The 26,104-nt window shown below is 41.7% G+C and overlaps 1 protein-coding gene across 1 annotated transcript; it reads right to left on the bottom strand.

Annotated features, from left to right (window-relative positions):
• Positions 1-374: 374 nt before the first annotated feature.
• Positions 375-9,558, bottom strand: slc35b3 (solute carrier family 35 member B3). The gene is made up of 10 exons (XM_063484384.1): positions 9,324-9,558; positions 8,076-8,312; positions 7,781-7,902; positions 7,512-7,666; positions 3,799-3,906; positions 3,338-3,435; positions 3,100-3,192; positions 2,730-2,841; positions 2,417-2,486; positions 375-1,574 (listed from the first exon to the last, which is right to left on the bottom strand). The coding sequence occupies exons 2-10, from the start codon at positions 8,289-8,291 to the stop codon at positions 1,424-1,426; spliced, it is 1,125 nt and encodes a 374-aa protein (XP_063340454.1). The 5' UTR covers positions 8,292-8,312; positions 9,324-9,558; the 3' UTR covers positions 375-1,423.
• Between the last annotated feature and the right edge of the window lie 16,546 nt (positions 9,559-26,104).

Here is a 26,104-nt window from a genome sequence, read left to right as displayed (position 1 = left end):
AATCTGGATTAAAACCAGATGCACAGATATGAAGCTAAAACCAGAGATTCAGAGACGGGTGTGTGTTTGTATGAATGTGTGAAAAACAGCAGTACACCACTGTCCTGAATGTACTGGCAGTCGCACTAATGTCAGTCGAGTAATCTTTTTAACCACAAGAGTTAAAAATAAAACCGGTTATAAATCCAGACCAAAAACGCTTTAATAGCCCTGCAGGGGAAGCAGCGGTTTGCCTGAGGATGAACCAGGTGTGAGCTTTATCATGCCATGATTTAGAGAAACTGAACTGGTATTTATGTGATACACACACACACGATGGATCCAAATGAATAGGACAGCCTCAGCGCTGTGAAGACTGCTGTTTATTTTCCGTCTAGCAGTGCTCTCTTTTTTCAGGACTCCTAATCAAACACGCCCAAGGCCACTGGATGGATAAACACACACACATTTTGGCAACATTTCAACTCTTCTCTCAAGTGGTGCAAAAGGAGAGAATAAGGGCTGGCTGACAAAAAAAAAGAAAAGAAAAAGAAAACACCACCACTGTAATTACTAAATACATATTTTATTGTAAAAAGAGCTTTACCCTTTGACCCAAACGTATGGTTAGCAAATTATGGCAGCTGTTGATGTCCAGGAGTGACTGACTCCCAAAAATGTGACCATCGCACATAACACACATTATGAATTAAGGTTCGAGTCACATATAGATTAGCCCAAGAAACCCAAAACAAACAAACAAACAAAACTTATGAAAGCCACTTTTATAAAGAAGGTCCTGAAAAACATTTTCTTCCATCTTTCTGGCACATGCAGGGGCCAATATACTTAAAAAAAAAAAATCAATATGTATTATTTTAAGATGGGTGACAGTAATTTCACACATGATACAGATTACCACGTATCTCTGTACTCGTTCTTTCAAACATTTCATTTTTGCTCCAACCACTCGAGGGTTAAAGTGTTTCACTCAATTCCAGTGCAAAACTGTGCAATTTGGTGAGCTAATGAGCTGGCTTCCCTTTAGAAAGTCTCATACTGCATGTCTTCAGTGTTGTACAACACATTGGAAAAAAAGTTTCAGTGGGGCTTTGAAGCATTGCTTCACAAGATCCCACTAGGCATTGATCCCCTTTTAAAACGCAGTTCCTTCATTTTCCTGCAGACAGTGCCACTTCGGTTAACCAGCGGTGTCCTGGTACGCAGGTGGAATACAGCGACTCCCTCTCCCACAGTTTGATTATTATCAGCTGTCTGTGAGGCTGATTGGAGGTCGAACCCTGTGTGCCCATCTTTGGCTCAATATTAGTGGTGATGAGGCCCGGCATATGCTTCAGCACATCCTGTGGGTATTTCATCCCGGAAGTAGCAGAGAGAAGTGGTCTGTCGGCACAGGACTTCCACCGAACCTCTTGAGTGTCTCCTACACGTTTTGTGAAAGAAATCGGACTTTCTTTCCCGCCAGCAGCCAGCTCCTGAGGTCCTTGATGGAGGGAAGCTTCATTTTGTCCTTGTTTTTACTGTAAACATTCAAAAAAATTCCAAAGAGCACCAGAAGGCCGCCCCAGATGTACCTGACGAGGGCAAAGACGGAGAGGTTAGATGTTTTATACAACTAATGTGGGAAGACTTAAGACACCCCGAGAAGTTTGTGGCTTCAGCTGAATGATGTAAAAGGTTAATAAATGGATAAATATCTGCTTTCCACAGAAATGCAAGGATATAGTCTGTCCTAATGAGCAACACTGGGCAAAGGTTTGCGTGCACAAAAATCCACAGGGCATTGTTAAAATAATAACACATAACTTTTTTTTTTTTGGACAGTTTGAGTGAAGTTGAGTTTTGCTGACACGGTGGACCAATGCTGCTGCCCTATCAAACACATGCAAACCAGGTGTAATACAGGTGTTGTATCTCATACAACTCTTCAGAAATTGATGCAATTAGTATTTATAAATTTGGTTAAATCTGCCATTTACTGATAACACACAGTAGTACTGCAGTCTTTTGGTTTTAAAAAGTGTTAGCTGTTGCCATAAAAAGGGACTGAGTCCAGTTAAGGGTGAGGGCACACACCAGCTGGAGGGAGAATAAATTTGGCTGCGATGACACACAAAAGTTTTTCTGTTTCGTGATACACACACACACAGTTTTCAAGAGTCACTGAACAACGGAGCAGCAGATTCACTCTCTGACAGCGCAGAGGGCGAGTGAGAGGGTGAACAAAAGAGGGAAGGACAAACTGAAGGAGCGGAGGAAAACTCGAGGTCTGCAAATGGACTGAGGACATAAAAACCAGGGGCAGAGAAGCCAGATCAAGTTTTTTATTAGTCAAAAGAGGGGGTCAGCGGTCACACTGTAGACTTACTTTAAACTAGGAGGAAAGTGTTTTAAGTCAAAAGGTGGTGGTACTTACTGGAAAGTGAAGGGTTTTGCAAAGAACATGAAGGAAAGTACGATAGTCATGGCCTTCCTCCCAGTGGTCACTGCACAGAAACCCACACAGATGCGTTACCATCAGTGACACTCGTTACATTTCTTTACTTAATTACTTTTAAAATATGACTAAGAAAAGACAAACATCCTGGGTTAAGATAGTGGTAATTTTTTTATCTATATAATTGTGTGGCACAGGCTGAAATATGACTATTTGCCGTTTATGCCATCAATGCTGTTTTTACACGAGATAAAACAATTCTGAGGAAAACTTTATAAACTGCGACTCTGACCTGTTACAGCAACCAAAGCCCCAAAGAGCTTGATTAAGGCCAGCACAAAGGAGATCCCAAAATAACCCGTAAGAGAGAAGAAGAACGCGTAACCATATGTCTTCACGGGATGCTGAGAAGGAAAGAGTGGAGAACAGATAAACGAATAGGGTCCAGATGAAAAAACACCAAAAACTGCAACCCTGTGCTACTGGAAAACATCATCAATCTACAAGGTTAACGCTGAAATACAAAAAACAGCATCCTGACACATTAGTCCTAAAAGGATCTGATTTCACATTCCTTCCAATGCTAACGGTTGAAAACATAAAGCAAACAATCCCACTAAAAGCTAGGAATGTGTAATCACATCATTTTCAGGTACATTCACCTCTGAGCAGAATGCTACGGCCGGTCCCAGCCCACCAACACACAGCAGGCCCACCAGTATGTAGACAAAACCAATGGAGTACGAGTACAGCACCTGTGAGCGACAAAATGCAGCATTACCACAACATAGAACAGAAGTACTTTCAATCACACCATCTACCAAAGCATTCTGGATTTTTCTCCAACAATGTGTGATCCTATCAAAATGCCTTTGGATTTATATTATTTCACTAGTGTACCATTTCAGAGTTGGAGCCGTTATGGAGTTTCATGGCTTTCTCTTGCACGTTTCCAATGGCAGCATCTGCACACAGTGCCAGGGAGATGAGAAGGACACCTGCGTGCACAGAAACATGCACATGTAACCATTCAGAAGGGGAAACATTAGCAAACTACTCAATTTCAAACAGCTGCCTCAAGGTGCTTTAACTAAATATATTATAATATTATTCTAGAAGTTCATGGAGCACAAATAGACAGTTTATGCACTAAAATAAAAGTTTCCAGCCACAATTCAGTGATCCAAGAGTAAAAGGGAAAGAACCTGTGACAGACGTCAGCAGCTACATTATGGAGATGTACAGTCATATATACAGTGTCTTTAATGCACTTTAATGTACTCATCCAACACCTCTGTATTTGTATAGGAGCCTCTGTTCGAAAACCATCTGAGTTTGCAGGTGGATCTCAAAGGAAATACCTGTGACATTGAAGTTGGGGGCCACTTTGCTGTCTGCTAGGGTAAACCAGATGAGTCCCAGACTCATGCAGAGAGCAGCAGACACATCAGCCACATTATAGCGTTTACCTGGGACATAAAGATGGAGGAAAACGTTATTTAAAATATCTTATATTTTTATTTTTCAAGCCTTAAATCTAAACCCATTTCTTTTACTTGTCACCTACAAAAATCAGGCAAAGTTTTTAAAACTACACCAGCATGAAATCTACACTTTAATGTATGATATGTGTAACACTTTAAAACATCCCAGGCACAATAAACCAAACAGAGAGTTTCCCCTCAAGCACAGCTTACAAAGAAGTCTTTGAAAGATGACGACCCACCTTTAATAAACAGAAGTTGACATTGGACTGAAGTAAAAAAACATCACTAAAGAAAGTTTTTGCAACGGATATTGTTCACAACTCAAAGTTTCTTGGGCTGTGCATGCAAGAATGAAAAAGGAAAAAAAAAACCTGTGAAAATGAAAAAAACGTGGGGGGAAATAAAACAACAGGATGAAGGAGTCTTTCAAAAACAGGCTGACGGATGGATGCCTTGAGGTTGACAGGGGGACGTGGCATCAGGTTGTGGTCGGCTTTGATTCCCTGACTCGTCTTTGAAGGGCCTCACATCAGATGCACCCCCACACCCCTGCCTCCATCCATCCATCCATCCGTTCATCCATCCCTCTCTCCCACTTTCTTTCCTCTTTGCATTTGGAGTGAACAAATTCTGTTTTCCACTCGGCCCCCTTGAGGGACCGTGGTCCTCACATCTATTCATCCAGAGAGACGCAAGGAGGCGGGTGAAAAAACATAAAGAAATCAAAAAAAATGCACGAAACCCTTCTCACGTTCAGGACGTTGAACCTTGTGAAGGCCAGTGTGAGGATGAAAGGACAGACAGAAGTAAGAGCGGGGAAGAAACTGCACGTACTGCCGACCGGGCCCTCACGACAGAAAACAACAGACGCGGATGAAAAGGATGCACTGAAAGTTGAAAGGTGGTCACTGCTTCAAAGGAAATATGTGATGAATGAAATGAGGTGAAAAAATGAATCTACTTTTTCCCCCCCTGTAAATTATGATGTAACATTCACTTCTATTATATTCTGAACAATAAAAAAAAAATCTTCATTTTCAGTTATTTTGAAAAGACTGTTACCTCATGTGTAGGGATGGGTATCGAAACCCGGTTCTTGTTGAGAACCGGTTCCCACTGTTTCAATTCCTTGGAATTGTTTGCCATTTTTGCAAATGATTCCCTTATCGATTCCAGTCGCCCCGAATGACGTCACCACGTTGCGGAGTGTCATTTACCTGGCAGGAAACATGGTGGCTCAAATGCTCAAAAGTTTGGTTATACTTTACGAGAACGGATGACAACAGGGCAACTTGCAATACTTGCAAAGTAGATATTTCATTTAAGGGAGGAAACACTACGAATATGCAAAAGCATTTGCTCACAAAACACGCGATGACCTTAAATGAATGTCGTGTTTTTAATTCTGCTCCGGACTCCTGAATCTCAAACCAGCAGCAGCATTAACGTTTGCACGTCCTCTCCTGTTAATGCGGCAGGTAAATAATCAACTAACAGTGCATATTATGTTAGCGCGATCTGCCTTATTACAAAACCTGCCATTACTGTGCGTTGCATTTAGGTGACCATGATGAGAGAGACAGAGTCTGGCTGGCTCAGATGCTGGCAGTTCTCGCTGCAGTCTACCGGTAGCGTCTCCTTTCAGGCCAGGATAGACGAATGTCACCGAGCAGTGACTAAGTTTGTGGTCAAAGGTTTGCACCCATTTGCCACAGCAGATGCCCTCGATTTTCGGTAAGTGAATGTGTTTAATTGTAGGCAGGGACATTACTGGATATTCTTGTGTAATTGCTACAGAATAATTTATGTTATACTTTGTTATTGCTACAGAAGAATATTTATTTTATTGTTTCACATTTACAATTTTTTTTCATGGGGACCCTGTGACACCCCATTGAAGAGCCATAGGCTGTGGATCTCTTAAGATCTCACTGTTGGGTTTGTAAGGCCATGTTACTCCTAAATTTCTATCTTGTTCAAAGAGAAGATATAAAACAAAGTTCTAAGCTAATCGACCTTAGTGTTCTCCTTTTTTAAAAAGAATCGATAAGAGAATCGATAAGAGAATCGATAAAGAATCGAATTGTTAAACAGAATCGAAAATGGAATCGGAATCGTGAAAATCTTATCAATACCCATCCCTACTCATGTGCCAACAGATTTGAGCTACATGTATAATTACAGTTTTGTTGAAATGATGAAAACTTAAGAGATTACAGTAACAGATGCATGCTCTGAGGGGATCTCCTGAAAGCAGGAACCTTTAAGCTGACCCTAACTGTTGATTTACATTTGAACAAGACCAATTAAGCTTTTATATGCCAACCCAAAAAACAAATACCAGACTAAATAAATATACCATTCAAAAAAGTTAAAGGAACACTTTGAAAACAAACCAAATCCCAGTGGGGAAAAAATAATACAGATAGGACTGGATAATGTGTTAGGAATAAAAGGAGCCCCCATGTGCTTGTATGCATCCCTGACAATATCAGGGGAATGCTGCTAATGGAGATGAAGGATGGTGTCTTGGGGGGGGATCCCCTCCCAGTTCTGAACCATTGCATCACAGAGCTCCTGGACAATCTCAGGTGCAACTTGGCAGCATAAGATGGACAGGAACATAATGTCCCAGAGGTGTTCTCTTAGATTTAGGTCAGGCGAGATTCGTCAATGTTATCACTTACTTACTCCTCCAGGACCTGCCTATAAATTCTCACTGCATGAGGCCGGGCATTGATGTGGACCAAGAGGACCAAAGGACCCATTGCACCAACACAGAATCTACTAATAGTCCAAGGATATTATCCTGATACCTAATGGCAGCCAGGGTGCTGCTCACTAGCCTGTAGATGTCTGTGTGTCCCTCCATGGATTTGCCTCCCCAACCATCACTGACCCACCACCCAACCAGTCATGCTGCACGATGTTTCAGGCACCATAAAGTTCTCCACAGCTAATCGAGACCCTTTCACATCTGTCACATGTACTCAAGGTACATGCTCTCTGCTCCCATCGAGAGAGCTAGTTGTCTAGAGGATGTCAGTCCCTCCTGCCAATCTCATGAAATTTGTTTCTTATAATTTGGTCACGCCAATGGCTTCTGGAGGTCTCTTTTTGTAGCTCTGCACATCCAGCACAAAGGAGCAGATACCAGTTCAGCTGACGGGTTATGCATATTCTACGGTCATGTTCAGCTCTCCTAAAGTAACTGTCTCACCCACGCTTTTAAGACTGTGCTGGGAAGCATAGCAAACCTTGTGGCAATCAAACGTATTAATGTGTCATCCTGGAGGAGTTGGACTAACTGTACAACTTCTGTAGGGTCAAGGTATCATCTCATGTCATCAGTAGTGATACTGACTCTAGCCAAATGCAAAAAATCCTTTAATTTGTTGAACAGTTTACATAACACAGGAAATCCCCTCAAATTATTTTACAATGAGAAAGGCATAGGACTGGTTACAGAGAGCTGCAATACTGATGCCTGTGGATCATCTAGTAGCAAGGATGAAGACTTTGCAGAGCAGGAACCAAAATACACACAATGCGCACACTGTAAATATGTATCAACATAGGAAGCTGACCTTGTATAAACACTCCTCCAATCATGACTGGGATGAGTTTACAGCACTTGAAGATGACCTGTGTAGGGTAGTTCAAGTAGCCCAAAGAGGTATTTGACAGGCCCATAGTGCCCACCGTTAAAAATGCTATAATCATATAGGTCTTCCCTGGTATCCTGGAGGAGATGAAATTAAAAAAAAAAAAAAACAAGGAAGAAAAAGTCAGACACAAAATGTGTTTTACAGTAAAGGCTGTCTTCTGGGGGGCAAAGCATCATCTGTTATCATACCTTCTGCGTTTGTCCTGTGTGAGCTGAAGCTCTACTAATCCAAACATGGAGTAGAAGCCAAACTGGACCAGAGTGAGGTACCAACCAAAGGGCTTGAATCCTTCCACAGAAAATATTAACTCCTATATTGAGGGACGAATATAAAGACATAACAAAACACCCTTAATAGCCTTGTCTCAGTTTTATTTAATCAATATATTCACATGTTATCACTTTGAATAACATATGTAATTACTGCATTTTTACTGTATTACTATACGTGTGTGTGTATAAGAAGGATCGTAATCCCCGTTACCTGTAAGTATCCATACACGAGGTAAAAGAAGAAGACTCCAGCCACACAAATAAAGAACTGTGTGGGTGCACTTAAGCTGCTCAGGTTGATCCCCAGAACCCTCAGCTCCTCCACAGACTTTATATGAGGTGACATCACCTCTGTAGACGAGGGGATGGAGATTGAAATGTGCTTCCGTGAACTGTTGTAGCCCACCAGGCCATATTTGGCACTCATTGTGTCGGCGCCTGCTGGAAGCTGCGGGGACATAAAGAAAGATTTGATGCTCCTCCTTTATGATGCTTCGGCATAAAGCACAGACTGCAGCTTTGATAAGAAGGGAAAGAGCTCAGAGAGGCATTTCATCATTACTGTGTATACGAAATGCAGATTGATACACCCTTCAAACTGCATGCAGTTGAGAAACTAGCATTAGGCAGGCTAACCTAATATTCCAAAGTAGAAAATGAAGGATGGGGCGGATAAACTAAGCCTGGAGCTGAGTTTTCATCACCTCATGTAAGAGATGGTGACCATTCACTGGGTCATTTTTATGATGACAGTAAAAAAAATAACCAGAGTGGCAGTGCCATCAAGAGAAAGACCTGTTGAACACGTTACACCAAGGGAACTGTGCTGAAATGAGGCGACTAAATTAAGCCATATTCTCTATTATTTGAGTATGCAAACTATCCTTGCAGGCAGTGCAAAGCAAACAAGAGGTCTTAGAGTAAACACTTAAGTGAAAATACCAGGCGAGGTTTCAGTGATGCAGTATTTTCGATACTGGAGGCACAGTCGTTATTGAGCATGCACAGATTAATGTCACTGATTCCCCATATGCTTTTAAAGACTTCTTTTCATTTTTTTCATTCTAAACTATGAGTACTGCTAGTGATCACTACTCTGACTCAAATACACTCAGTATACGTTGTGGTCAGTGATATTCTGCCATGAGTAAAACCACTGAATAGCATTCACTAAAGCATCCACCACATTAAAGCTGTGCTAAATGAAAAAACATTATAAAAAGAGACGGTTCTTACCCCTGTTTAAATAGCCGGTAACGGTAGCTAGGCTACGAAGCAACCCGTTTCTAACGCCCTGAATACTGAATGGAGGCTGTTATTTGATCAGAGAGCAACGATTAACCATCTAAAGACACAGCTATAACGTCATCTTACCACACGTTTGCTGTTAGCCACACATTTCGCACCTGACATAGCTTTATCATTCACCCAGAGTAAGCTACAATAGCAAGCTCGTTACCTTCAACAACACTTCCGGGTGTCTTTACGTGCTCTTATCCCCAGTTTCAGAGGCAACACCGGTGAAAATCATTCCCCTCGACTCGCTCGGCTTCATCTTTCACACACTCCGAACATTTTCACGTTTTTGGTCCTCAGTGACAAAAAGGCCAAAAAGGCGCTTAGAAGCGTGCTAGCCTGCTAAAGGCTACATGCACTTGCAGGGATGGCAGGCTAGAAGCAGCCAACAACTTCCGCTCGGCTCCGAACTCTGAACTGCGCCGCTATTGGTCAGCGGAGACAGGCGCTGCTTCTGCAGGTGGCTTGTTTCACGTTTTTTAGCCCCCGTAAAAATAACAAAAAATGTATCGGTCGGTGCCGTAGTGTCGATTCGGCACAAACACAACAGAAGTGAATTATTAGCTGCATTTATTTCGAGAAAAACCTGACGGGCTGTAATGCGCTAGCTTACCTGGGTAGAGGAGTTCATCATGAATAGGTAGGGTACTGTTCCTGTCGCTGTCCACATCATCAGTTACACACAAGCTCTTCTGGTTAATCCTGCTGAGTGACGGTGAGAGGTGTCAGCTTTCATTTTACTTTCAATTTTAAGAATTTATTTTTATGATAAAACTATTATTTTGAAAGGGCCAATTCATGAACATATATAAAGTGGAAGTCAACCAGGATAAAGGATAGTCAAATATATTTTAGAGGTGTTTTATTATTTTGATGTCATGCTATGTTGCACCCCTAACTTTGCTAGCTTTAACTCTTTTTTTCTATTTTAATTTTTTTTAAACTTTTTTTTTTTTTTACATCCAATACTGCAGTTAGATGGGAGAATTTCTAGGTTTATATTTTATTTTAATTTTTTAAGTATAATTTAATTTGTCCGCTATCACCTTCAAGGTCATCTCCTTGTGCATTTCTTCCAGCGTTCCTGCACCTGCATCGGTCTCTGGAGGTTTATTTTGGACAGCTTCACGCAGCTGTGCAAGCTCGTGAGAGCAAACATCAGCTTCTGCGGTAAGGTATCAATCAGATCCAAAATGCATGTAGTGGAGCATTGCTGGCGGGGGGGGGAATTTGGTCTCCAGTTAAGGCATTAAAGGTGCATCAGATCAGGAAAAATGTTTAGCACTTGTTCCCAGAGGTCAGTCTGTGGAGGCAGAGCTCTTTCATAATGCTGTCTGAAGGAAAGCACTTAATAGAAGTGACTTGAATCGTGGTGTTTGCCGTTTTCCATACTGTACCACTGAAAAAAAGCATTAAAAAAGAGCATAGTAGTTTTCCTCAACCCGACGTAATTGTCCCTCAACACCTGGCGTGTTGGCGTGGTGTCATATGAGTATTGTTACCAAGTCAAATCATTCTCTATTGTCCTCAACAACTTTTTTTCCCTGACTTTCTACATTTCCTCTTTCCACCATTCCAACAGTCTTCCACCTTTATCCTAGTATATTTTCCCATCAGCTCTTCTCTCCCTTCACCGTGCTTTCATGTTCATATAAGCTTTGCTCTGCATCACAGTTCTTTTGCTCTTCCCTCCCCTTATTGCATTATTCCCTCCTCAACCTCCTCTGTTCTGGCTCTGTCTCTTGGCCATCTCATATCCCTGCCTCTCCCTCTTTGGTTTCCCCGGCACAAGGCATGAAGCTCTTTTTTGCCCCTTCATTTCCCTCCTCCCTCATCTAGCCTTCCTTTCTCCCTGCTGTCCAATCTCAAATCCTTCCCTCTGCCTTTCTCTCTGTCTCTCCCTCTCTCTCGCTCCCCCTGTCCTCCTTCCCCAGCCAGAGGTTAATACACTCCAGGATGGCATTATTTCCTCCCCAGCCCTCCGACAATATAAAAATTCAGAATGGACAGCTCAATCCCTCTTCCATCTCAGATTTGATTGTAATGGTATTGCCTCCTGTCCCTGGGAGGCCCCTGCCGCCTCGCCAACCCAGCCTTTATGACACTAAATGGCCGGGCTACAATTTTTCCATCTTTTCAAAAAATTCTGTTAATAACTCATTTGGAATGAGCCGTCGACACTCCCTGGGCTGTCTGCGGCCAGGTCTCTCACCTCTCTGCTCACAGGGGTCACAATATACAGAAAAAGATGCAGGGCTGAATCGCAAATGTAAAAGGTTAATTAATCTCCCTGAATTTACAATCCCATTCCCCGCGCACTCCAATCGACAGTCCCACAGAGACAAAAATGTCATATTTACAACCTGGCATGGAGAAAAGCACTCAGCAATGCACAGTTGTCGAGCACAGGCGAAGGCCTGTCCGACCACTTTTCCTTCCCCCCGTCCAACTTTACAAGTGCAACCATTCATCTCGCATGATGGATTTATGTAATAAAACCCATTTCCTTTTCCCATACGATCCTATTAAATAATAAAATAATTATTTATTGATTATTCAAAAAGGTACATATGCGCGGGTAATGGCTTTGTACCACACCACTGGACCCGCAATAAATAAAGCAGGCAATGGGAAGGCTTGAGAGAGACAGAGGAATAAAGCAGGGAGAGAGGGAAGGGGGGGGGGATGAAATGACTTTTGAACTAGTGAAATCTGGATCCAATATGGCCTCTTGCAGTACAGATCAGGAAGGACATTATTCGATCTTCAGGAGGCTCATGTGGGAGTGCGACCTATGAATGGTTTTAATATTGTAAATCGACCATAGAAATTAGACTAGACAACTGGGTCACAGAGTTTCTCCTAAACGATGGCAAACACCAGTTTTCTTTTTCTGACCGGATTACGAGTGTTTACTGTTTTGCATGGATACAGCGAACACCTGATAAAGCACATGATGAAAAGTTAATTACAGAGTTGGAGCTAGGGGAGGCTAAAAATGTCCATTTTGATAATTAACAGACTCTTAAAGTGTTTCTTTTAGAACTTTTTGCTACTAAAATATCTTATTGAGCTACACTGAGCTGTCCAGTAGCGTCCAAACAAAGACATTTTTTAAAAATTATTTTTTTTCAAGAAAATAATCTCATATAAACACCCTGCCCTTAAATGGTGCTTCATTTTATTTATTATTCACCATCAGTGTCATAAAAAAGCCCCTCTGCCCAGCCGTGGATCATTTCAAAAGAGACACTTTAATGTCAGCCAGATATTACATTGAGGGCTTCTTAATAACCCATTTGTGTTTGGTCTTATCCTCGGCTAAAGTGCACTCGCTCTCCGTTGTCTTTTTCCTGGGCTTGTCTCAAGCCTCCTGCATGCTACGGAAAACAGATGCTATCTCGGCTATATTACTTCTCAAAGCACTCATATCCTCTCCCATGTTATTTTCTTTGATCTGCTAGGCTTGCTGCTCTTACATTTTTTTCTCAACCCACCCTCCCCACCACCACCACCACTCCATCTTCTATCCTCTCTGCCAGAGTGCAGAGGCAAACCAGCCAGACTGGTTCACGGTGGCTGTGGACCTTTCAAATTCACCTCATCTGTTCTCTGTCATCGGAGGGCAAGAGGGGCACGGTGTGTCGGATCTCTTAGAATCTCCGTTTAATGAGCCTGCACCATCAGAGGACAGAGTGTCAGCTTACATCCAGTGAACACGTTAAAGCAACAACTCATAAAGTATTAGGATTTATATGTTTTGTTAAAAAAAAAAAACAGCAACAGTTTGATGATGGATTAGTAAAAAATAAGTCCAAAATCTTCTTTAGTTCCAACGCTTCATACTTGTCCAATCATAAAGAACATAACTGTTTTGTGTAACAAGAATAATTTTAGTTACAAGTTGCTTTGAGTTGATGGGAACTTTGCAGAAAGTTTGGATGAAGATAAACTTTCACAAAAACAAGCTTTGGCCCATTAAAGCGGGTCATATCAGTACCTTATACTCATGCTTTTGTAACAATACAATTTAGAAATAATGCCTGATCTCGCTTGTAAAGACTATACTTTTTTTTTCTTTTTGACATTTTTACCTTTAAAGAGCTGAGAGTGAAGAGAAAATAAACACAGGGCTCAACTTAAAGTAGAATGACATACGTTAAAAGTCCCCAGGCATCGATCCAGAGTTATAGCCTCTACTGTACCAGGTTGGTCCTTCAAGTTATTCCCACAAAAAAACAAAAAACATCCCTCCTTTTTCCACCGGTCGAGTTCCACCGGTTTTCCCGGCCGAGTTTCTTTCAAGAAGTCAAACATCCAATTGAAGCATCGCTTCAGTTGTTCAACCTTACATTGAACATCAGTGGTTTTTTCCAGGTTTTACAGTAACATTCAAACACACACACAGTTTTTAGGCTTATTTGTCCACGCGCACAGGTCATAAGCGGTAAAAAGAGAGTTACCGGGGGCCACTGAAGGCAGGCACAAGAGACCGGGGAATCTCTGACTTTCTTATGAGCAGCCAGGAGGGGGAAGCATCCCTCTTTGCAAGTGTGCTTAGAAGAAAAGGAAAGAAAAAGTAATTAAGCAAACAATTTACCAGGAATTGTGTGTCTGCTTATCCAATCTACCATACTCGCTTTTGCTCTAATACATACAGACAGAAAATGGAGGTGGGGGTGTGGGGTGCGGGGGGCGCAGATAGATTGTTTTTTGTCTCCTCAGAGTGACGGTAAATGACACACATGTTTCATTGCCCATTCATTTAACCTGCACTGTGCTTATGAAGAGAAAGGGATTGCAAAACAAATTACGTAGTGTCATTTAATTAGGAGTTTGGCTGTGAGCAATAATCCCGTTTTTTCTCATAACCTTTAACTACTTAATGGATTTGAGAAGCTATTACCTTTCAAGATTTCCGTTTTTAATTATTTGGAGTATTGTCACAGATATGAAATGTCAATCACACGCCGGGATTAATGCTGCGCTTTATGACTGAATATTATTTACTTATGGGTTGAAGCTGGAGGAGCTCTCTCATCTGACAGGTTTGCAGACGCAACTGAACTTTGCAATATGCAAAATCCTCTCTGTGTCGTTTATGCTCCCATTTGCTAACAGCCTAATTCTAAATCCACGAGAGGCCATTATTTACTTAGATATTATAATTATGTTTATGATAACGGCAAGCCACGGTAAACCACATAGTAATATTAGAAGCGCTCTTATGTGAAACTTGGATTGGATTATAATAATGACTCAGTTTTAATATGTACAAACTCAATTTATAGCTTCCCTCCTTTGGCGTTTATACTGCAGGTGTGCGTGTGTTTAAAACCTAATCCATGCGCTATGTGTGCATGTGTGTTTGGATAAGTCCTCTGCAGAGGAACTACCTCTCACCCTGATCACGTTTAAGGCAACGCTGTGAAAGTAGCAGAGAGAGTTTGTTTAGTTTCCCCTGGAGGACATCGCAGTTCTCTGCCAACAGACCAACCCACGTACTGTGACGCTAGGCCTGACTGTGTATACAGATATCTTAAATACATGAGCCATCTGAGGTACCCTTGATTTTTTTTCTTCTTCTTCTTTCTTTTTTTTTTTTGCCAGATACTCACAGGACCACAAGGGCATGTGTCCCGATCTTAAATCAGCACTCCTGCTGTGACAGCACGCTCCGTACCTGGACAAAGTGGATAATACGTGTCTATTTTGAATTTTTAAGTAGATCCAAACTATATATATATATTAGAAGCGCCCAATATAGCTTGTCTGGAAGTTGATAGTTTTACTCGTGCTAATGTCGAGGAGAATAAATGAAACGCACCTCAAGCAGTTCAAATATTCATAGCTTTATTCAAATAGATGTTTTCACCCGGGTTTGACACGGCTCTTAGGCTGGCGTGTTGGCTCCTCAGACCCCCCATGGCATGGGGCATGTAATCATCCTGAAAGTCTCTCTGGGTGTCTGCACTCTCATAAAGCAGGAAAATGGATCGTGTGGCCCAGGAAGGGAAAATGAAAGAAAAGGAGAATGAAATTACAGACCTGGCTGACTGCACAAATCATGCATATCATGTTTTATGGCTTGCCAGAAGAATTCAACACCTGTGGATCATCGTAGCTATAATTGTACATGAACGCACCGGGATGGAGGTGGGAGGAGAGAGTTGTGGTTTGCGTGTCGTTGAAAGTGTGAGCGAGAGTGCGCGCGCGTGTTCTTGTAGGTGTCTGTGTGCTTGAGAGTGTGGTTTTATTTTTTTTTTCTTTTGCTGGCATGACTGGGTTTTAGAGACAGAGGTAAGACGATAAAAGAAAGTTACTGGAAATGCCTGTTGTTCTTCCCCGGTATATCCTGGGTGAGCCACCCGCAGCCCACACGGTTCTCTCACAGAGGCTTCATTTACCAATGTAATTACCCTGTTTATTTACCCTACATGCTTTTGGTGGTAAAACGGGGCCAATTCATCAGATCAGGACAATTTGGCCCGACTTTGGGCTTTTGCCATTTACTTTAATTAAATGAGGCAATCAGTGAATCATAAATCACAGCCGGTGTGACCACTAGCTCTGTTTGAACCCGGTCTTCCTCTTTAAAGCTGGCACACCCCGCGCTAAAACTTAAATTAGACACAACTACAGCCTCTGAAAGCTTCAGTGTGGATTGTAATTCTAGTTTATTATCACTCCTCCAGGTGCACGTGGGCTAACGCTGAAAATCTGTTTTTTAACAATTATTGTTATTATTTAGTCCTAATTGTGTTTTTTATCCTTTTCACAAGTTTTGACACTTTCTTTAAAAGTTGCATGAAAGATGCATGAATAAAGGTGAAACCCCTGATCGAACAGTCCCCCCCCCACCACCGCCACCACCACCACCCTCTTCCTCTTCTCTCCCTCCCCTCTGCTGTGGATGCTGATGCTTGAGTCAAATTGATTACACCACTCCATCTGCATCATGACTGGCCTCCTCCTGTGTTTGCCGCCTCTGCCTACAGCACAGAGTTAGTGTACAATTACATATAGTTTAATATATCTGCCTGAGCACCTTTAAATAAGCATCACAAGTCCACAAGGTGATTTGTCTTCCAGCCCCATTACTCCATTGTACATCTTGATAGCCAGGGATCGCTCCTAGCTATGTTTAAGCATTAAATAGTGTATTATTATTTCACATAAATCAAGCTGAGTTGTGAGGGGGGTATTCATAAATTTTGCATTTCTCACAGACAGTATTTTAAAGCCCCTCTCTCTCTCTCTCTCTCTCTCTCTCTCTCTCGCTCTCTCCCCTTCTCCTCCCTGCCGCTCTGAATTTGGGAGACTAAAGCAATTCGGCTCCCTGCACTTGATAGTACATTAAAGATGGGCATATCAGCGAGGTATATTCAAAACAACATGTAATGCAGTTTAGATTAAGTTTGAGTTGCTTTACCACATTCATCATAGCACCGTTTCCATAATGAGCGCCCTTGCTTTTTTTGTCAGCGATGCAGCCCGACACATGCACCGATGCCATCAGAGAACACTGTATTGTTATTGTCATGAATAATGGGGGAAAATAGTAATAAAGCCCATTTATCATAATATTTTCCCAGTTAACCATGGCTACTGAATCTCTTATCTGTGCTCAGCGACGAAGGGATGAAACTCAATTTAAATGTGAGCGTTTGCCGTCACTCTTTTCTCGCCAGGACGAGTTGCAGCCCCCCCAAACACCCCCTTCCCACCGGCCTTTGGATATTAGACTGTTTGCGCAAGACGTCTACTGAGGAAATGACTTCACTCAGGAAGCTGGATGTCAGCTTTGCACACGAGCAGGAGAACTGCCAACGTTACAGTCAGGCCGACAACACGTTCTTTTCTCAGCTCGCGCTCCGGTTGAGTGTAAAGCCTACAAAAAGTGACAAAGGAGGAAATTGGACTCACAGTTGTTTTGGTTACTCCAAGGACACCTTACACATTCGTTTCTATCTCCAGTCTCTGGCCTGGTTTTCTGATTGGTCCTGACATACCAGTCACAGACCGGTGTGAGGTGAAACTCAGGGATTTGTGTGTGTGTTAACATTACGAGAATTGTATGGCAGCTCTGCCAAGTCCCCCTAAAGATTACGCCATTAAAAGGTGGAAGATTACACAGTCGTGAATATTTACATCACTGTAAAATAGCTGTGATGCTTGATTATAATATTTATGCTTACAAAATTGTGATTACATTGGCAGAAACAATGTCTGCATTCTTTTTACTTGCTCTGATGTCTGTGCTCATGCAAAAAAGATGTAGAAGACTTTATAAATGTATCTAAGAGAAAAAAACTACATAAGCCACCCCCCAAAACAAGATATGATGGCTGTCATGTTGTAAAATGGATAAAATTACCTGAATTATGCAGTGTTAGTGAAACTTCATGAGTCACTGGAAATCATACTCCTCGCATATTGGTTAGCTTAAATTGTTTAAATAATGCAAAAGTCTCATAAGTTTGACTTTTGTGATTCCATGCTCTCATTGCAACACTACACCACAATTAAAGCTAATTTTCCCTTTTAAACATGCTTATCATTTTCTGTACCTAATAATTATATGACCCACTGGGCCCCCGGGGGGGCTTCACTGCTGCAACAAAGTCAGTAGAAAAAAAAAAAAAATCTTGTAAAAGTCAATGCAAATTGGAAACTGACTGGATGCCAGGACAGTAAGTTGAGGATTGGGTTGGGGGAGGAGGAGGAGGAGGGGGGCGAGGAGGGGAAAAATGTCTTTGAACTAGTTTTTGCTTGCAGAAAATATCGCTCCTGGGTTGATATTCTTTCTGAAGTGTTTCATGGCAGCGAGAATTAAGAAATAAAGCAGAGAGCCAAATGATTCAGTGAAAAGATGGCACACACCCACAGGTATTCTGTTCACATGACATCACCATGCGTAAAATTGACAACTTCAAGTTTTTTATTATTGTGATTTTTTAAAAAAAATACTTGGTTAGTTTATAAGAACCTCTTATAGAGCAAAGTTGCTCAAGTCTTTGTTGGGTTTTTGTCAGTCAGGCAGTTTTCATTAAACGCAACTTTACAAAAAGACCTTTCAGGGCTTTTGTTCTTAATCGCATCACAGCCGCATGAAGGTACATGTGAACGAGAACTTTTTTCCTTCCTCCACCTCCTTCCTTCATTCCTTGGAAGAACGTTTGCTCTGACCTTGACATGTGCAGGCTGGCTGGATGTTTTCCTCTCTTCTCAACTCGGCTCACGAACTGGAAACTTTGCTCCTGTCATCTCTCTTTCTTATGATCGCTCTGCTTTCTTTAGCTTACGCACACAGGGAACAGACTGGCAACGGTACCTGGGAGGATAAATGCTCAAGTTAAATTGAATAAACACGATCCAGACATGCGCCATTCCGGCCTGTCTGTTGCGGACGACTCGCAGAGATCCCCCGATTCCATCAGTGAAGAAGGTGCAAAGATTAGATGTCAGCCGAGAGAGGCCACTGTCAGATAAAAGAGGATCCACGGCTCTCGCGATAAACGTCATTTTAATCCAACATCAGATAATCAGTGATTTTACTGAAATGGTTTCATAGCTTCCTTTGTTATCTTTTGATGATAGATAGCAGTATAGAGTGCATACGTTCACGCCAGTATTTCCTCTAATTTTTTTTGCACACACCCCTGCTGTTTGCTCGGTTCCTCTCAGTTTGGCAACGTCTTTATCTCAAGTGAAAATATACTCGTATTTTTCCATCTGTGTAATAGTTTGTAAGTGTTCGATCGGTGTCTAATGCAGGACTTAAGAGGACCCACGCCCACGCGCCCCACCCTCCTAGTCACCATATATGTTTACGCTCCAGATGCTCTCTTGTCCTCTCGTGTTAAAACAAAATCGCCTGTCTATCATCTCACCATAGGTGCACTGGGTGGGGCAGGATTCCAGTCTTTTGAAGCGAACTTGTCATGAGAAATCTGCATCGCCGGGACAGAGTGCAGTCACAGGCACAAGATTAATTGTTTGCGGTGCACCACTTCAAACACTTTTTTTCCAGACGCTCCATTATAATAAACTTTTGCACAGCTCATCATCACCTGTGTGCACACCTGCGGACGGGCATGCTCAGTGAAAATGTCAGTTGTTGTGAAAATACATGCACGTGTTCACATGCAGCAAGGCGAACATGCACACAAGGGTTCATAGTCATGGAATATATATGTGCGTGTATATGTTTACTTAAAATGTGTAGATCCATAAAATAACTGCATAAATGTATATTGACAACTGACACTCCTCTACAAACACACACACACACACACACACACACACACACACACACACACACACACACAGAAGCATGCACGACTCCGGGCAGACTGCAGCAACACAACATTAAGCGGTTTTCTCTTCTCTGTTATCTCCAGCTTCCTTTTTGCCCTTTGGTTAAACATTCTCTTGGCATGCATGATCTCATTTAACTTTGATTTCCTCTTTTTCCAGGACGGCATCCTCGATGGTTCCAATTTCCAGCCCATTCCCCAATTTTCAACCCCAATGACAGACAACACACGGTCGAATGGGTGCTTTGCTAAAGAAGGGAATTGGTAAGTGATGATTTTAAATGCTGTTTAAGATAAAAAGAGGAGTTTTCAACAGATAAGAGTGTGCCTGGGTAGAGAGCAGGAAGCTCGGAGATACCAGTTAGAATGTACTGTTACAGTAGCCGCATACCACATGTGTGATTTATGGTCCTGGGCTTCAGATAGCGCTGCAGAAGAAAAATATTTTTTTCTTTTTTTGTCGTTTTCAATAAACTATTACTTTACATTAGATATGAAATATTTCTATAACAGTGTTGGAAAAAAAAGCTTTCATTTTTTTTGAAGTTGTGCTAAAACTCTGAACCTAAAGGGAATATGTAGATAATTAATTTTATTGTTTAAAAAAAATCCTAAATTTAAAATGCAAAACCCTCCAATCAGTGTAATTTGAAGGTGAACTGTTGAACTGAACTGACCTGACTGATTCTCAGTGGTGTAACAATAATTATACATATTGCATTCTGGGCTGAAAATAAATACAAATTATTACACCTTTTCCTGAATTTAATTTAGGCTTTGGATACATAATTTTTGTTTGCCACACTTGTTCAGAGTTTTATCAATTAAAACATAATTATAGCAAATTTTATGTTTTCTTTAAACAATAAAGTTCTTCTGATTATTTTATTACTATCGCAAAATAACTTAGAAGCCTTTCCCTTGAGAAAATTTGTAAAATTAAAAATAATACAATTCAATTTCTGCATCTAATAAGTTACAAGGATGGATCCCCAAACAATGACAATATTTATTGAATTTGTTCCTCTCCAGTGTGGACAATGTGTCCAGCATGAAGTGCTTTTTTTGTTTTTTCCTCTTGGTTGAAAAGAGCAGCTCATTGTAGAGCTTTAAGTGGTTTGTGTAATCCCCTATAACCTATACCATGAAGCCACAGGATTGTGAAAATCTGTTTTCAGCACATTTTGAGTAGGAGCGAACCTGGGAATTCTCTCTCCCTCTCTCCCCAACTCTGTCATGAAACAGAGCACCCCATTTCCATATCAATCGGATTAGTTCCAAGACCAGGCAAGTAGGAGTAATGTAAGTAACCGTACAAATTTAAATATAGGACATCAAAAACATTGTTAGGCATTCATTTATTTTTGAGGCAGCCCTGGCTCTCTGTTTCCCTCTGTGAAGATGAGATGAAAATGTATCTCCTTAAATTTATTTTCATTTTATTTTGAAAGGCGCTCAGCACCATAGTATTTTTTTTTTCCATTTCATGTGCACCGTGGCACCCCGCAGTTTTTCTGTGCTTAACCTCTTTTGTGAAATGAATATGTCATATCGAGCAATCCACTTGTTCAGAATGCAACGCCGAAGCGATTTCAGGTGGGCAGCGTTCACGTTCACACGGGAACGGACGCTAACAGTCGTGGGCCGTGGACTCCTGTGGTATTTCAAGTCACGGTTAAACATTTAATTCATAATGGACTTACACAAGTACATTTTTACATTTATTTTTTTTTCATACTGTTGATATAATAAAATATGTTGAACTTGTGAGTGTTTTTATTACTGGGATTTCAGGTTGGTTGGTTTCAATAATACAACAGCAGTGAAAAAGTGAAAAATCAAACATGATCTGATGAGAGACAATAATATCATAAATCATAAATGCTGCACTTTTAATTCTGGTGTTTTTTAATTTTCAGACTTTAAATCAAATAATTCCATTGAACTTGTTGAGGAGTTTCTACAAACAACACTGTTAGCTGTGTGTGTGTGTATTATTCCAGATTACAAATTATCACCTTTTTAACTGCACATAAAATAAAATCTCTGAGTCAGAACTAATAAAAGGAGAACATTTGTTTGGAGCACTTGCTCTGAGTGGGAGGAATTGGGAGGTCATCGTGTGTGAGAGAGTATCGGAGAGATTATTCAGCAGTCCGTGCTGCTGACTGATCAGACGGCCCAGAAACTCCCTGTCCGGATGTGGAGATAGATAGATGGATGCCTGCCTGTGCTTCCTCAGCCCTTTATAACTTAGCCTGTCTCTCTCTGTAATTGAAAAACTAGCTAGGCTGTTTTGTCTTGGGATTTGTCCCTTTATAATGCAGCTTCAAAACAGGAAAACCAATAGTGGGAATAGACCCCCAAATGTAATTAATTTTGTTGGGGGCTGTGGGGGGGTAAAGAGGGGCTGTGGGTGGGGTGGTGGTGGGGGTATTATTGCAGGAGGAAGAATTCTAATCAGTTGCAGATTCCTTCCTGTTTGGTTAGCGTGACCGTGGCCAATTACCAGTGAACTCTGTGTTACAGTTTCACTTCCTGTGCTACCCAAAGAATGGGGTGAGGACGCTGATGCAGAACCGTGGAGGACAGAGCGAGGGAGTGCAAGAGAGAGAAGAGATAGCAGGGAAAAGACAAAACAAAACACATGAAGCCGAGACAGCAGGAAAATAAACAGAAGAGAGGAGGGGAAAGAGAAAGAAAAGGAATGGGGTGGAGGGGAAATCTCCGGCCAGATCTTAGGTGCACATACGTCCTTTATCCACCTAATATAGGACATGACATGTGGTTTCCAAAGGAAATGAAAGGATTTTGGACCTGATTTCTGGAGCTGTTCTCAGGTAAAGGCTGCAACTGCAGAGCAACAGACTTGAACTCAAGGCACAAATGCAATAACGCATAACTCAATCACTGCAGCGATGTTATCGAAAGACACAATTTGGCTTCGCTGTTTTCCCCTAAATGGAATCAAACCACAAGACTGAACAACTGAATGACAATTGGCTGAGGCCCACCTGAATTTGCATAAAGTGTCCTTATTCTTTTTGTTTTTTTATTTTTTTTAGCATGCAGAAGTAACTCAATAAGCTATGGTACTTCCTGGGAAATTCACCATACCTATTAACCCATATACTGCTTTTGGCCAGGCCAGCTGTTTACACCATATTACAACAACATGCCTGAAATGTCAGTCATTGCAGGACTTGAGCCTTTTTTCTTGTTTTTGTCGTGTGAATGCTCGCTCGCTTCCACCTCAGCAGGTCGGCAAAAACATGAGATTTTGGTGGGAAGCTAGACTCCGTGCCACCACAGAGATTTCCAGTGACAATCGCTAACAAGCTCCACTGCCAAATTGGTTCCCTTTGGCTTGATTCCACTCCTTAATTCTCTCCTCCCTTACCCACGATTGCTCCTCCAGAGGGGTCTAGGCTCATAGTTTCCCATCTGTAATAGTTTTTGTGGCATGTTACTCTCCCCAATCTACTCCTATTATTCGCTTTTGATGGCACAGTTTAGTTGTAGTTAGAGGAGCCGTGCACTCTGGAGACAGCGTTGGCAGTGGGAAATTAATTGATAAATCCTGTTGTGATCTGATCGACAGCGCCACCGTAATGCACGTCCTCTATTCATCTTTTTTTAAGTTGAAATGGTGGAAAATTTTTAAGGCAGGCACATTTAATTGCTTAAATATAGCATCAGTTGCAGATTGCTACCAAGTTTATTTGTAAGGTATACAATATATCTTACAGATTAGACAGAGGTAATTGCCATTTCAACAGTGTCAGTGATGACACTGCAGATAAATTCAAATAAAAAACAAACATGCCGGGAGTGATAAGAACAAATTTCTTTTTCTGGTAAAATTCGAGATATCTGTTTTATATTACACCACAGATGACATGACATTTATTACCATTTCCAGCACAGTTGAAAACATCTCAAGGGGCCCGGTACTGTAGCGGTTACAAGTGGAATAAACTGCTTAGAAGATGTTCAAGGGATGATGCACATAACTGGCAATATGAATGTGAATTCCCTGAGAAGCTTATTTTTGCACACACATACACACACGCACAGAGTGAACAACATGAGAAATGGGCGAAGAGCCATAGTATTCAGTGCAAACTGGAGGGCCCAAGTCGCTAAACTAATCCTAGTACCATAGGATCCCACTTTCAGCCCTGTCTTTTGCTGCAGCTGCCTGGGATCATTTCACAAACACGAGGTATTCCTGGAAGAATTGATTCTGTTAGATAGTACATTGATCACACACATCGCCTGCGGACAGAAGATGGCTTTACAAGCAATAATACGGGAGACAATTATATTATTTTAGTGAAATAAGACAGAGTACAAGCAGCGAGTGCCAATAGCCCAGGCAGGGGGAGGGAGGCACAGGCGGGCCCCCTCTGTGGCTGCCTCGGTGTGTTTGTGCTCCATCCTCAAGTGGCACGGTAATCCACTAAACTTTCCTCCACCCGCTTGCCTCAATGCAATCAGGATGCGAAGGCTCACCAGTGATTGCGTTCATTTGTAAAAGCATCCAAGCCAAAATTGAACCCCAAGGCTGATAAACTATAAAGATGCTGATCAGATCGCAGCTAAGGAGTCCACACTTGAGGGCACGAGGTGTCAGGGCTGGAGCCAAAAGAGCAATGACTCTGTATACCTCACTCAGAGCGAAGCGACTGCCCCGGAATACAAACAAGAGGGGAGAAAACACATAAAGACGACAACAAACTGCGATAGGATTTTTCATCCTGCAGCATCTCCCAGAAGAGGAGGATTTTTAGATGTTGTTTTTTTCACCCCTCCTCCCTTCTTCTTCTTTATGGACTCAGTTGGTAAATGCATTTATTGCTCAGGCTTAAGCAAATGTATTTTATTGATGAATTCTGTGTGAATTTCATAATGCATCTCATGAAAAGCAGAAGCCCAAAAGAGGTCTTGCAAAGGGAGCTCATATGTTTTCATCCCTGCAATAGTAAGTTGAAATGAGAGCAATACATAACTATTCAAGTCCGGCCTATTTTGTCTTCCGCCGCTTTGCCCTGTTGTCACCGCACGCACTTGAAGAGTTACTGAAACTTTTCGTCTGTTAGTTATTTCTCACAGCTATTGCCCTGTGTCTTTACTTTAAACACACATCTTTCCCCCGCGAAAGCACAAAGACTGAGGACAGACAGGGGAGAGGAAAAAAACCAAAAAAGAAAGAAAGGCAGGATTTGAGGATCTCCATCCTCGTGGCCCCAGTGCGTTAAATGTCAAAGAGCAGTCAGCGGGAGAGACTGATTCCAGGAGGTGATGTGAATGGGACGATTGAAGACCTGCCTTGATTGACAGCTCCTCCTCTCTCGCTCTGCCCCGAGGGTGATTGACAATGTGGTTCATCTCACATTTTGTGACTGAGCTAATCCAGTAAATTCCTACCAGACGCAGCACAACTCAGCAGAGACCTGCCGCTCCTTTCCCAGGTGGAGCTTTCATTTTATCTCTCGCCCTCTCCCCAAAATAAATATGTTTTTCCATCTGTGGCACTCCAAACAAATTGGGGAGGGGTATGGTTGGGGTTGGGGGGGGACTATAATTAAGTGTAAGTACATAATTAAGCGAGTTTAGAAAAGTGCTAGTTTTCTATGAATTAAAATGTAGACTAATTACATGTGGGAATTAGCCTGCTGTTGTGCTAGTGATTAATATTGTCATAGGTTACTGTCTCAATATGCTGCCAGTTAGAAATGGGATCACCTCACTGGAACGATTGATCTCTTGCCAAGTTCAATAATTAATTGACTCAACAATCACTGACATACAACTATCTCACACGTCGTCTCCTATGCCCACAAGGTGCGTCACTCGTCCTCTTGACCTTGCACCTGTATTTTGACGTGCGCCTGTTCCCAGAAAGTCGCTTCCGCCGCACTGCAGCTGGCTTTTCAAAGGCGAAAGGAGACACGAGTGCAACATAAATAAAGAAGAACAATGAACTTAGAAGACCTTCGACCTTGTTTTCGGGTGTGTGTGCGCACCGTTGCCAGTAAAGCCCGAGAGTTGTTGCAGTTTCGTTTTTTCTTTTTTTGGGGGCCTTCTTGACAGCCGCGACCCACATTAATGCAGCAGCTCTGTAAGGAGAGAAATGGGGGAAATACAGTATTTGATGGTTTCATTAATCATCATTCCTAAATTATCACTAAAGTGAGGGTGTGCGTTTAAGAATGATTAATTGCAGAGTGAGGCTAATCAAGCAGTGAATTACCTGCCTGCTCTTTTTGCAGGAGGTTGGTGTTAACCTCAAATGCAAAGCAAAACGGTGTCACGGAAAATTAGATAGAGATACTAATCGGTAAAGGCCCTTTGTTTAAAAAAAAAAGAGACACACATTGTGATGTCATGTAAAAACGACTCTCCAGAACATACAGGAGGAATGCTCCTCCTACTGTTCTGAAAACCATACGCTAATACTGAAAGATAATGCTTTTAAAATGTAACCCTCAGTTCTATGAATCCAAAACTGTGTTGATTTGTGAAATCTTTGTAAATGACGAGGCTGAGAAAATGTTCTCGGCTGCTGCAGTGCTAATGTCTTAAAACTTTCTATCTTTAATTACTAAGGACAGCATTAACA

The sequence above is a fragment of the Pelmatolapia mariae genome, linkage group LG9 (genome assembly GCF_036321145.2).
Source record: "Pelmatolapia mariae isolate MD_Pm_ZW linkage group LG9, Pm_UMD_F_2, whole genome shotgun sequence".
Lineage (NCBI taxonomy): Eukaryota > Metazoa > Chordata > Actinopteri > Cichliformes > Cichlidae > Pelmatolapia > Pelmatolapia mariae.
This window is presented reverse-complemented; position numbering and strand designations above follow the sequence as displayed.

Excerpts from the sequence above, each read along its gene's own strand:
- slc35b3 (XM_063484384.1), bottom strand. The coding sequence starts at position 8,291 with ATGAGTGCCAAATATGGCCTGGTGGGCTACAACAGTTCACGGAAGCAC. Across the intron at positions 7,903-8,075 it reads TCGTGTATGGATACTTACAG|GAGTTAATATTTTCTGTGGA; the intron begins GTAACGGGGATT and ends CCCTCAATATAG. Across the intron at positions 2,487-2,729 it reads GGCTTTGGTTGCTGTAACAG|TGACCACTGGGAGGAAGGCC; the intron begins GTCAGAGTCGCA and ends GTTTCTGTGCAG.